At 52.5% G+C, this 12,269-nt stretch overlaps 1 protein-coding gene across 9 annotated transcripts in view; it reads left to right on the forward strand.

The window, feature by feature from the left end:
* GREB1 (growth regulating estrogen receptor binding 1) overlaps window positions 1-12,269 on the forward strand; it is a 109,049-nt gene that overhangs the window by 47,657 nt on the left and 49,123 nt on the right. For 6 of the 9 annotated variants that reach the window (XM_025045751.1, XM_025045756.1, XM_025045758.1 and 3 more), the window contains exons 2-5: window positions 502-682; window positions 5,383-5,502; window positions 6,486-6,515; window positions 6,626-6,802. In XM_025045751.1, coding sequence (XP_024901519.1) covers window positions 526-682; window positions 5,383-5,502; window positions 6,486-6,515; window positions 6,626-6,802 — 484 coding nt within the window. In that variant the 5' untranslated portion in view covers window positions 502-525. Of the gene's footprint in view, window positions 1-501; window positions 683-5,382; window positions 5,503-6,485; window positions 6,516-6,625; window positions 6,803-8,065; window positions 8,144-12,269 lie in introns of those variants that run through there. The other 3 variants (XM_025045753.1, XM_025045755.1, XM_025045757.1) reach the window with 2 other exon arrangements.

Genomic DNA, 12,269 nt, shown 5'->3' on the forward strand with positions numbered 1-12,269 from the left:
TTTTAGCGGAAAAGACAATGATGGGGAATCTGCTAGCCTGCCTCCAGAGAAGGCAAGGGGAGGCCGAGTCCCGTCATCCTAAAATCTGGGGACTGGTTGTCACGGGTCACTGAATTGTCAGTTGCTGACACGTACACAGAGTGGCTCAGGGCTATTCTTCTGCAAGTCTAGGAAAATAGAGGTTCACTGGTCTGGGGTGTCACAGGGGCAGGATCACACCTCAGGGAAAAGCTGAGGGTCCGTGAAACCTGGAGGTGGCTAAGAGCTGGTTTCTAGTAAAATGTTTCAAGAGGTGTCAGACACTGCTTGCCAGAGGTGAGTGGGTGATAGCCGTCACTTATACGACTTCCTGTAATTGTCGGGCGGCAGCTGTGGCTGAGCCGCCTGCCCCTCCTCTTTGCTGAATGGGGATCACCGGCCCTTCTCTCTTTGGCCTCTACCTTTGGGCTTTGCGTGCTGGGTCAGTTCCTTTAACCGAAACTGAAATGCCGTTTTGAACAGAAGGCTCCGTCGTCTCTCTGGAAGATGGGAAACTCTTACGCCGGACAGCTGAGGACCAGGCGGTTCGAAGAGGTCCTGCACAATTCCATCGAGGCCTCGCTGCGGTCCAACAGCCTGGCGCCCAGGCCCATCTTCTCCCAGCTGTACCTGGAGGCCGAGCAGCAGCTCTCCGCTCTAGAAGGTAGGAGATGTGTTTCTGAATTTCTTTTAGTTTGTGCAGTTAATGTCAGCAGCAGGACTTGAAACCCCTTCCTCTGCTGCTCTGGGTAGAAAATGTTGAGTCTAGCAGAAAAGAACTGTTAGAGAAAGTTGCCCATGAATTCTGACTTGGCTGAAATTAAAATAAGTTCCAGCCGTAAAGTGGCAAGGAATAAAATTATTCATTGGACGAATCGGAGAAAGGAAGAGGGTTGTGTTAGCCTATTCTAAATCAGTTGTTACTTATACTAATTAAAAGGTGGAACGTTTTTACCCGGATTCGTAAGAAATTTTAACATGTGTTTGACCCTCAGTTACTGTCTCTCTCTTTGTCCCGTGGTTCGTGGCCATATCTTTGCAAAGTAGTCTGGGCAGTTTCTCTTGTGTTAACATTGCAAGAGCTCTCTGAAAACTTTTAAAAACCAAGAACGAACCCTTATGAATTTTACGTGTGCCAGGAATTAGTAAATTATCTTCAGGCCTGGGGACAACTTTAGAGTTTATTTAATTATCCGGAGAATAAAATGGTTGTGGTTTTCAATCTTTAGTTTGTCTTTTTTATAGCTGGGCGTCTTCATGTCAAAAATGACCCTTCAGCCATTCATACTATGAGACAGTTCATGTCCTGAACATTCTTTCTGTCCATTTACGTCTTTCACTTGGAGTTGCCTACAGACTTCGCTTAGCTATTGACGCGAAAGAGGGCTGTGGTTTAAAACAAACTTTAATGAGCTAATTAAACACGGAAGTGTGCAGGATGCCTGGTCCTGTGTTGCGGTGGTCAGGATGTGTGTGTGCGTGGCAGTGTGTGCGCACACCTGTGTGTGAGTGCGTGCCTGTGCGGGGTGGGGGTGGGCGTGGCGGGCTGCGGAGGGCTGCTCGTAAGGGGAAATGAGGCATGGCTGTGCTCGGGGGACGCCTGAGAGTTCCTTATTCCAGCAGGGAGGCATTCCTCGTGTCGCTCTTTAAAATGTCCCTAAGTTAACCTGGTGGAGAGCAGCAGCTGAGGACCTGAAGGAGCTGGAGCTGGGTCGGAGAGGAGCGAGACCGTGGTCAGAAGCAGGCAATGGGAAAGCCACAGTCCTCTTGTATCGTGGCATAGGAAGCGCTCCTGTGACGCTGTGGGGTGATGAGCAAAAGCTGGAGGGTATGTCCTAGACTGTGTTTTCAGCGAGGAGAAAGACTCGTGAAATGCATATTAAACAGCCATCCGTATCTTCTCACAGTGTTAAAAGGCTCTGTTGGCAATGATACACGAATGACGATAATCACGATAAACCAGTTAGTGCCTTCGCATGGCACCTTAAAATCTACAAAGTGCTTCCCTCACGACGGGCAAAGTAATTGAATTCCATGATTTCGGAAGATGGGGGATTGGTTTGCTCGACGTTTTCAAGGATGCTGACCTGGGAAGAGAGAAGAGAAAGCCATCGGAGGGTCCCACTCAGCTTTTCCTTATGTCTGAGACCCCCACAGACAGCCTTCCCTGGCCTCTAATTGGGAGGCTGTTTCCCGAACTTCCTGATTCCTCAGGATGCCCTCGTCCGCCGATGGGGCGCTGGGCCAGGGACACTTTCCGGGGACCGTTTTGAGGCTTCCACTCCTCGTGCCTCCTGTGTCGAGTGCTGAAGGCTTCCTGCCAGCTGTGGGCACCTTGTTCTGCCCCCTGTTGGTATGGAAACCAGAGCGGCCCTCGCTACGGTTTTTCCATTTGTCCAGCAAACCCGGTGAAGACATTCTCTGAGATTTGGTTTTTGTAGCAGGGGAAGGTTGGCAGGTGGGCGGAGACACTTCGGTTTGCTAAATGTCACCGTAAACGGAGCAGTTTGCTCCAGCCCCTGGTTTCTGCCTCGTAAACTCCGAGGAGACAGCTCGCCCAGGCCGCCTCTTGTTCTGTCTGTCTCTCTATCAGCCGCTTATCTCATCGCCGTCCTTCCTTGCACAGTAACATTAGAGAGGATTTTTATGAGCGGGGCGCTGGTGCCCTAAACGCCTTCGGTCAGTTAACGTTCTCCTGTTCGTGAGGGTCATTCGGCAGAGGCCTGATTACTTTGTTCTTCGAATGAGGGGGGTCTTACTACCTCCTCCTAGGGGAAAAACCTTTTACGTGTCATTTATTTTTTAAAAAGCGACATCAGCCAAACGGAACAAATAACCACCCTGGCATTTTGAGATGAGTATTCATTAATTAAACAAGATGCAGGTAAATTCCTGTGTCCCACCCACCCGGCATGTCATGCAGACAGTTTACTAAACACTCAAATGGACAGCCTCCTCCTCCGCAGAGGGCAGTGCCCCCGAGAACCTCGGGGTTCCTGTTTCCATGTTAAGGCCCTAAGTTCCCACCCCAGCTGGCTGCGTCCAGCCCTCCTTTCGCCCAGAGCCCTGGGTGATAGTCGGTGTCTCTGCTCCGGCTTAGGAAGTGTCCTGATTGTTGCCGGCTGACTGATCCCATCAAAGGCTCTGGACCGGCTGATGTAGACCTTTGACCTTTAATCCTGCTTTTTTAGGGGCCGGATTTTAGCCTCTTTCTTTGACTTCCTGAGGCTTCAGTCCCTCCTCTTCATTCTCTCTGGGAGTCTGAATTCCTGTGCTTTTCAGCTCAGCAGAGTGATGCGCAGACGTTTCTGGCTGTGCCTTCAGCGGTCTTGACACTTACCCCTTCTTGCTGTCATCTTCGGTGTCTTTCCTGTCCCCTCTAAGCTGCAGGAGTACTGACTCAAAGAGGTCTGGGTTTTGCTACAGAGCCTTCTATGCCACCACCCCACAGGGGGCTGAAGGACAGTTTGAGTGCCCGTGGAGTCCGGTGCCGTGTTGCTGGTACCCGGGGGCTGGGTCCGGTGCGGTGTTGCTGGTGCCCGGGGGGCTGGGCGTTACTCCCTTCCTTCTGCATCGACCTCCCCACACCCTCCCCCACACCCCTGTCTGTGACCGTAGAAGGGACGCTTGTCAAGGAGACTCTCCAGTCGGCTCTGGGCCCTTTTCTTCTTCCTGGGCGACGTTTCCACCGTCGTCCCTCCACCTCTGTGTCCTGTAGACCTAGAAAGACAGAGATACCAGGAATTCTTGCTTCACTCCTGCTGTGACCTTTCTAAGGTCACAGGCCTGAGCAGGCTTGAAACGTCCAGTTTCTTCCTCCTCTTGTCCCACACGCACCTGCATAATGGTGACCACTGCGAGGTTATGTTCCCAGCACCCCGTACTGATTGAATCCCACCTGGAGTATCCTGTGCCTCTCTGAGGCCGTATTTCCCCACAGACTGTCACAGCCCAAAGGGATCTTATAGAACCACCTCGTTTCGCAGATGCAGGATCTGGTGCACAGAGAGGTTTAGCAACTTTCCCGCGGCCACACAGCCAGTAAAACTGGAGTTCCCTGATTCCCAGGCCTGTCTGTTTACACGGCACACGATTTCGCCATTGACCTACAACCACTGAACCCACTGGATGGAGGGAGGGTGTGGGGGCCAAGGAGGATGGAGGGGAGACATGACAACAGAGGGGCCAGCGCTGGAAGAGGAGAAAGAAACAAAGAAGAAACAGCTGTCATCGGCCCCGAGTATTTAAGGGTGTTCGCGATGACCCTATTCCACGAAGGAACCTGTATGCACTTTATTCAATGACATTTAAAGACAAGTTGAGAAAGGTTTTTTATATCCTAAAATGTCTGTCGAAAGAAGTTGGGACTATCCTCCAGCAACTGTGAAAATTCGTTCCTCTGATCCACCCCCGATCGCCCTCCCCTGTTGTCTAGAGATGCTGGTGAGTTCAGTCTGACCGCGTGCTCAGATCAGCTGGGCAGATGTTACCTGAGCTCTGCCCCTCGAGGGGACATTCTGATGGGCATCTAGAGGGCAGAGATGACTAGGGCGGGACACTGCTCTCCAGGAGGGCAGTGATAAGAAGCCGCCGTGGCAGCTCACACACAGGGACCGGTGGCTTTTCCATGGCCAAGTCCTCTCTCTCCCGGCCAGTTCCTCATTTGACATCACTCCGGAAATAGTATTTCACTTAAAGAATAATGTCCTAAAGTCGTCACGCCTGGTTCTGTTCTGGAATGGCTTTTTGCGTGTGGGCGTGACAAATTTGGGTGTGTTTGTATTTGTAGTAATGTATGCATGGGTTTACCTCTGGGGGTAAATGATAGTGCATTGTTTCACCGCTCTCTTGAACTGTGTAAAGGCGGCTCACACCGTCCTTGTGTTCTAATCCACGCCGTCAGTCGGTGGCTAGAGCATCAGCTCGGACGTCAGACACACCTGGGATCATGTGCTCCTAGCAGTGGGCCAGTCATGGAGCTCCCTGAGCCTCAGTTTCCTTATCTGTAAAATGGTCTATCTAGTCCATCAGGGTGCCTCCCACACACATATTTTCGGGATGCCTATTACATACAGGCTTCATGCTCAGTCCTTACCAATTATACACAAATCGAACCCTGTGTGTACTGCATGTGCAGACATGTGCCACTGGGACGGGAAGAGACGTGAGCCTGCATTTGAAGTCACGAGGCCAGGGTCCGAGCCTGAGTCTGTGACGTTGGGAAAGCCATTGCCTGAGTGAGCCTTAGCTTTCACCTCCCGTGTAGACAGGTGGTGTGCGTGTGAGGACCGATGAATTACTCGGTAGCCGCGACTCGCTCAGTGCTTACCTCTGCGTCCCTTCTCACTCCTCTCCCGCTTCTAGGTGGAAGCCGAGTGGACAATGAGGAAGAGGAAGAAGAGGGGGAAGGCGGGCTGGAGCCGAGCTGTCCCCCAAACCCCTACCAGATGCACCCTCCGCCCGAAGGATGCTGCACCACGGACGGTGAGCCAGCCAGCCCCTGCCGGCAGTGCCTGCTGCCCAGTCTGCGGCCGTGTGCTGTGGGGGTCCCCTGTGCCATTGTGCCCCCCTGTACCTGCAGCATTGGCCACCCCACAGCATAGTGCTCCATCAGGCTCGTAACCCCTCAGCCATTTGGGGCAGCCTTGTCTGCTAGGTGCTAGACCTCACCCGCTGGGAGTTTGCTGCACTTACCCAGGACTAGGGAGGGGGCCAGCCAAGCCTCAGCAGCAGACCGGGGCTCCATCCCCGTGGGGGATGGGTGGGAGCTTGGCGGAGCTTACCTGGCCCCATGCAGTGCAGCACACAGTGGGCCCACAGGCTTCCCTTCTGCCTTCCACCCAGGGGCAAGCGGGGAGAACTTGGAGACGCTGTGTAAATGCAAAGCACACAATGCGCCGTCCTGCAGAGTTTGCGGGGAAGGTCTCGGGATCCCCAGAGCTGGTCTGGTCGGTAGCTAAGGAAGGAAGAAGCACAGGGGCCTGGGCTGAATGTGCCTCATGAGAAAAACCCCAGAAAGGGTCCATCCAGACAAACTCAGCTGTTTCCGTCTTCTTCCTTTTTTTCCAGATGTTTTTGGTCATTTAATTTTTTGAATAGAAAATATATTTAAAAGCTCTTAAATACGAAAGTGTATAGCATGAAAGTCTCCCTCTGCGAATGAGTCTCCTCTGTGTCCTGGTCACCCAGGCCTCTCCCCAGAGGCCTCCCGCATCACCTGGTTCTTACCCCTCATTTCTGATACTCGCCGGTCATACACGTAAGACGCAGGGTGTGAAAAATATTAAATCGCTCGCATTTCCTGCTGGATTTATCTTGCATACATTTTAATTTACCATCTTTTGTCTACATTTTTTTCCCTGTTGAGCTGCATTTGTACATTAATGTGTACTATGTGGGGACACAGATGTCATAAAAGCACGGGGTTAAGGGTCGTGAGTAACCACGGTTATGATTTTATCTCTCAGAATTAATTTTAAAGTCACCCACGTCCAGAGGTAAGGGTTGGTCCCGACAAGATCCAGGAGGTCCTCATCCCTTTGCCCACGTGGATCCTGGTTCTGGAAGCCTCTCGGCAGCGTGCGTGAGCCCCGCCCCTTCCTCCTAGGGTTCTGCCAGGCGGGGAAGGACCTGCGTCTTGTCTCTGTCTCCAGCGAGCCCATCGACGTCCCCACAGGCTTTCTCCTCGTGGGGGCCAAGTCCCCGAGCCTGCCGGACCACCTCCTGGTGTGTGCCGTGGACAAGCGGTTCTTGCCGGATGATAATGGGCACAACGCTCTTCTCGGTAAGTTTCTCCCTGGCTCGTCTCCACGGCCCCATCTGCGTGGGGGGTGAGGATGAGGGAGGCCTGTGATGGTGGCAGGTGGGCCACCTTTGGAGGCTCTTCATCAGCATGTCACACGCCCCGTTGAGGTCTATCGGTAGACTTTCTTCATGGAATGGAATGCAAATGAGAATCATTATAAAATGGGACTGTCTTCTGGTAGAAAGCCCGTCATTGAGTATTTATTATTTTGTACCTGTATTCATCAAGCCTGCCCTAAATGCTTACTCGCGTCAGGAATGGGACCCAAATCCTGTCCTAGACCCTCCCGGAAGTCATGAGACATGAGGCAGAAGGAGAACAAGGCTGGGCGTGTGTTCCTGGCTCCAGAATGTTCGCGTCCTCGGTAGCCGCCGGCCACCCTCTGTCCACTCTCTCCTTTGGGTTCCCTGTCACCTCTCAGGAGCTGGCATTCTTATTTTGGTTTCATAGGTGGCTTTGGACCTGTTAATGAACTTGCCCAAGGGTATGTGGCCAGAACTCAGGTCTTCAGGGCTCCAAATTCTACGCTTTTATCACCATACCTCATGGACCCGTGTCTTGGTTAAGGTCAACATGGGGGGAAGTCACAGCTTTGATCTTTCGAATAACCACTGGCTCACAAAGACCCCGACGTCAGCACAGAGTGGAGGCCAAAGCTTGCTAAGCCTGCCTCCCACTCATTCAGACGCTTACTGAGCTCTCACTGAGCGCCGGGCCCTGTGCTCAGCCCAGCCCCCCATTAGTGGAGCAAAATCAGGGGAGATGCGAGGTTTGGACCAAGAGCTCAGAAAGCTGGGTTTCAGCCCTGCGTCTGGCCACGGGTTGCTTGCGGCGTCCGGGCCTCTGTCCTCATCCATACAGTAGGGAGGTGCTGTCCACACGTGCTGCTGGCCCTTGCGTTGTCTGGCCCCCTTCACCTGGCCTGGTGTCTCCTTTGGATGGTAGCTGGGCAGGCAGGAGGGTTTGTGATGAGTTACCTATTTCAGAGGTAGCCTCAGGAACAACCTTCATTGTAGAATTGAGTCGGATTGTGAGCGTTTATGGGAGAAACTTCTAGGTTAACTGCTTCCCCGCAGTGGTTGTTTATTGAGCACACTTAGTCTGAGGCTCTGAGCGCAGGACCGAGGGGTGGGGGAGGGGAGAGAGTGAGGCTGACTCAGAGGAGAAAAAGAAATCGCTCCTGCCATGTGGGGTCGGGGCGGGACATGCCCTGTGCAAACTCTGAAACAAGGCAGACGGATGCTGACGGGAGGGACAGACTCGACCCCGGGACAATGACCAGGGAGAGAAAAAGTTTAAGCCAACTCTCTTTTCAGGCAGGTTCGTGGGCTGTTTGTAGCTCGTTCATGGAAATGAGAATCATCCCAGAAAATTCACTCCAACGAAGCAGCTCCCAGAGTCACTCCATCTTAGGTTTCGTTTGGGTACAAGGCCGCTCAGGAGGAGCCGTGGCAGGGGGACGGCGCAGTGCCTTGGTCAGCGTTCGATCTGGTGTGGCACGGGCTTGCCTGACTGCCACCTCACTGCGACTGTGAGGGCAGTAAGTCGAGGGGGTGCTGCGTCTTGGACTGTGGAGACGGGGTGCTTTCACCCCCGGCCCTGTCGGGGCTTCAGCTCCCCAGGCCATGAGCACAGGGGAAGTGGCGTCTTTGTTAATCGCTCACCAGAAAGCCATCAGAGGCGGGGGGCGCGGGCTGATGGTAACAACCATGCTTCCTTCTTTTAAAATAGCTTTATGCTCTCAGCTTGCACACTTACTGCCGTTCAGGTTTCCTGCACTTAACCCTGATGGAGGCACAGGACAAGGTGGCTGGCGGCCCTCCGGGGGGGCCAGGGCTCAGCGCTCTTTACTGACCTATAAAACGGAAGCTGTGGGTTATCTCGGGGGGAACCAAAGGCTTTAGGCCCTCCCCACCCCCATGACTTACAATAAAGAGGGTCTCGTTTTAGTGACTTTGAATCAACTGAGGGATTTTATCTGAGGAAGTTGAAAGATTAAAATCCAGGTGCGTGTTTCAGTTTTTTTTAGTGGTAATTCATCTAACTTTGCTGATAGCTAAGACATAGAAGAAGAAAACATCTAAGCAGAATGTCCGTTTCTTAGATGGGAGTCAATGAGTTTTTTGTGTGTTCAGCAAGCAAATAATGAAGTATTTTTGGAATGTATAACCCCAAACTGCGGGTAGCCCTTAAGTTCAGCCTGGGGTCCCAAGGCCAAGTCAGACCGGGGCCTTCCTGGGGAGCTTGGTGTCTGGGAGGAGAACATAGGCAAACAGAGGCTCGGAGATGCACACAAATGACCGCAGAAATAAAGTTATTTAAACCTCTGTGCAGCATGCTGCGGCCGGGGTTTAAATTGCTCTGCACACCTGCCAGTGACGGGAAAGCCATCTCAGAGGATGGGGTGTTCCAGTCGGGCCCAGAAACACAGGTGGGATTCTGCCAGTTGAGGAAGAACACGAACAGCAGCTACTTTAGTGAGACTTACGTGCCAGGAACTGTTGGGAAAGAACCCGGTGACGTGGGTACGTTATTATCTCGCATTTACATGTGAAGAAACAAAGGCACGGAGAGGCCAACCAGCTCGCTCAGGGTCACCCAGCTAGTAAGTGGCAGGTCCTGAATGTGCACGCAGATGACGTGGCCCCGGTGCTCGTGTCCTACGGGACGAGAGGCGTCTCGTCCTGTGTGAAGGAGCTCGGCATGCTGGAGGGGTGGTGAGAACGCCCCGTGTCTGGAGCAGAGGCTGCCGGGACGGGCTCCGTCGGGTCCCCCTTAGAAAAGGCTGCAGTCCCCAGGAAGTCATTTTCAAAGCACTTGGGGAGAGAGAGGGGTGTTATAGTCTAGTCTCTCCATCTTCTGTCTCTTCTACTTACTAGCACACGGCCAGCCCCGTTTCACTTATAACTCTTCCTCCTTCTCGACCTTCCAAATTATTTGGAAGCGAATCCCAGACACCATGTTATTTCATCTGTAAATGATTCAGTGTGGTCTCTGAAAGATAAGGTTCTTTTCTGTTGGAAATCCAATACCATCGTCATACCTAAAAAATTTAACAGTAATTTCTTTATATTCTCAAGCCTCTAGGGTGTTCCAATTTTGTTTTGTAATTTCTTTTACAGTTGTTTTCCTGAATCAAGATCCAAATGAGACTCCCCAGAGCATCTGGTTGCTGTGTCTCTCAAGTCTCTTGTTTTTATTGTCTCTCTTCATTTATGACCTTCTTTCCGAGTTTTTCCTTTATAGTTTAGATTTTAAAGAAACATCAGGAGTGTTCAAAATGAGGTGATTACCATTTTCATTTGTGTTTTAGAAAGACCTCTTGTAGGTCACATGAATAATTGATTTTTATTAAAAAAGAGAAGCTGAGGCAGGGCGCTAGCTATGAGCCTGTTGCAGGGTTCCAGATAATTACGGTGTTGCAAACCTCCGGGAGTCGGGTCGTCAGTCCCCCTGGAGTTTGTTCCTGATGGGCATCCTGCAGCCTGTCATACGCCGTGTGCTTGGAGACCAACTGCCGTGTCGGAAGGAAGCCGCTGTGGATGCTTCAAAGAAGAATCATCACTTTGGTTCTGGAAGGAAACGTGAGGCCCATTTAGTCCTCATCTTGCATTTTATGGTTGGGAAACTGCAGCCTGGATCGAGCAAGCCGCATCCGTCACGTCTCCCGGTGCTGCGAGGGCCCAGGTAGGGTCAGACTGGAGTCTCCTGACCCACCTCACACTCTGCTCTCTAAGACAGCTGTGCCCGTTCAAGGGGGAGGAAGGAGAAAAGACACATGCTGAGCACCTGCTATGTGCTGGACACATAGTGGGCACTTTACTCTTTTGTGCTCCTTTGAGATGGATTTTTGTGAGGAGACAGCATAGCGGAATGGTTCAGTCCCAACTCCCATGGCTTCCTACCCTGTACCTGTGGGCAAGTTACTTTTCTCTCTTTGCCATGACTCCTCCTCCATGAACTGTGGACCTACGAATCGTTTTATAGGGCTTCAGGAAGTTTAAACAGGAATGTTCGTAATGGAAAGTGCTTGGCGCAGTGCCCGGCAAATGGTCAGTGTGCAGTAGATGTTCGCTGCTGTTTTCTCGTTTGCAGATGGAGAAAGCTAAGCACAGAGATGTTCATTCGCCTGCCCATGATTACGTACGTAACCGGTGAGGCAGGCTTTGAGCCCAGACCCCTCCGATCTGCAGGTGTGTGTGTGCTGGACTGCAGAGAAGTGGGCCGGAGAGAGGGCAGGGGCTCTCCTTCCAACAGAAGGGAGAGCCCGGCTGGCGGCTGACACACACAGGCACCCACTCAGCGTGCACCTGTTAAACAGATGCCATCCGCAGCTGCTAAATGCAGCTACGCAGGGCCTGCGGAGAAATCGCCGTGCCACTATGTGTGTGGTCACGAAGCGCTCGTGTTTATGGGACGTTTCCCATGGGATGGCACACCGAAGGGATGATTTCTCTTAGGTCTACTGTTTGTACCTGGCAGGAATTTGGGGGTTTGGACTGCACGGCATGTTTCTAGGCCGGCCTTCTAAAGAGGACTCCCACGTCCTCAGGGCGATTTTGGTGGTTTAAAAGCTGGGGTGGTTTAAACCCTTTCCTGGTCTCCTGGGCTGGTTGGTAAGCTGTCCTGTGGTTTCCTGGGTTGGGCCTCCGTGACCCAGGGTCATCGCTCAGAGGAGTAGCTGATTGTCCCGGCCAGAACATTTTTGCCAAAGCAGGAGAGCAGTGTGCTTGCTGGCTCCCTAAGTAAAAGCCCCAGGTGTCCTGAACCACGGGGAGGGGCTCCTTGTGGTCTGTGGTTCCTGTCCTGCTTCTGAAATGGCCCCACGGCCCACATTTCTCGTGGGACAAAGGTCTGTGATCTGGTTCGCTGTTTCTGGAAAGGGATGCGGTGCTGGCCTTGGCACGTTGCTCTCAGCATCTTTGGTCTTGCAATTCTGTTTCTTGTTCATTCATCTCTCTAACACTCAGGGTCAGAGTCTCTGCCAGGGAGGTTTCTCAGGGCCTTATTCCTAGATGGCAGCCGAGCCGTTTATCTCACGGTTCCCAGGTTGGAGACAGAAGAATCAGTAAACACGTTCGATTATTACTTCGGAGTGTACATGGAAGTCTCCCGGCGTTCACTATCGTAGTTACCTTGTTTCTCGTCTCCTTCCTTCCCTCCCCACACACGCTGACTGTCTGCCGTCTGCTGGGCGCTAGTCTGTGCACGTGCATTTACGTACACAGACGCAACTCACGCCTCCCCGAAGTCACACACGATCCCGGTGCTTTGGAAGCATGGGACAGTTATGGGGGAAAAGACACGCATCTCAGCAACGGCAGCACTGAGGAAGAAGGCGCAAGGGCTCTGAGCAGTTCAGGAGGCCGTAGGGGTTTGGAGAGCAGTGAGGCCCGGCCCTTCGGGAGCAGGAGCTTGAGCGGGGCGTTGCGTGACGGGCAGGTGG

The sequence above is a fragment of the Pteropus alecto genome, unplaced genomic scaffold (assembly GCF_000325575.1).
Source record: "Pteropus alecto unplaced genomic scaffold, ASM32557v1 scaffold61, whole genome shotgun sequence".
In the NCBI taxonomy this organism is placed as follows: Eukaryota; Metazoa; Chordata; class Mammalia; order Chiroptera; family Pteropodidae; genus Pteropus; species Pteropus alecto.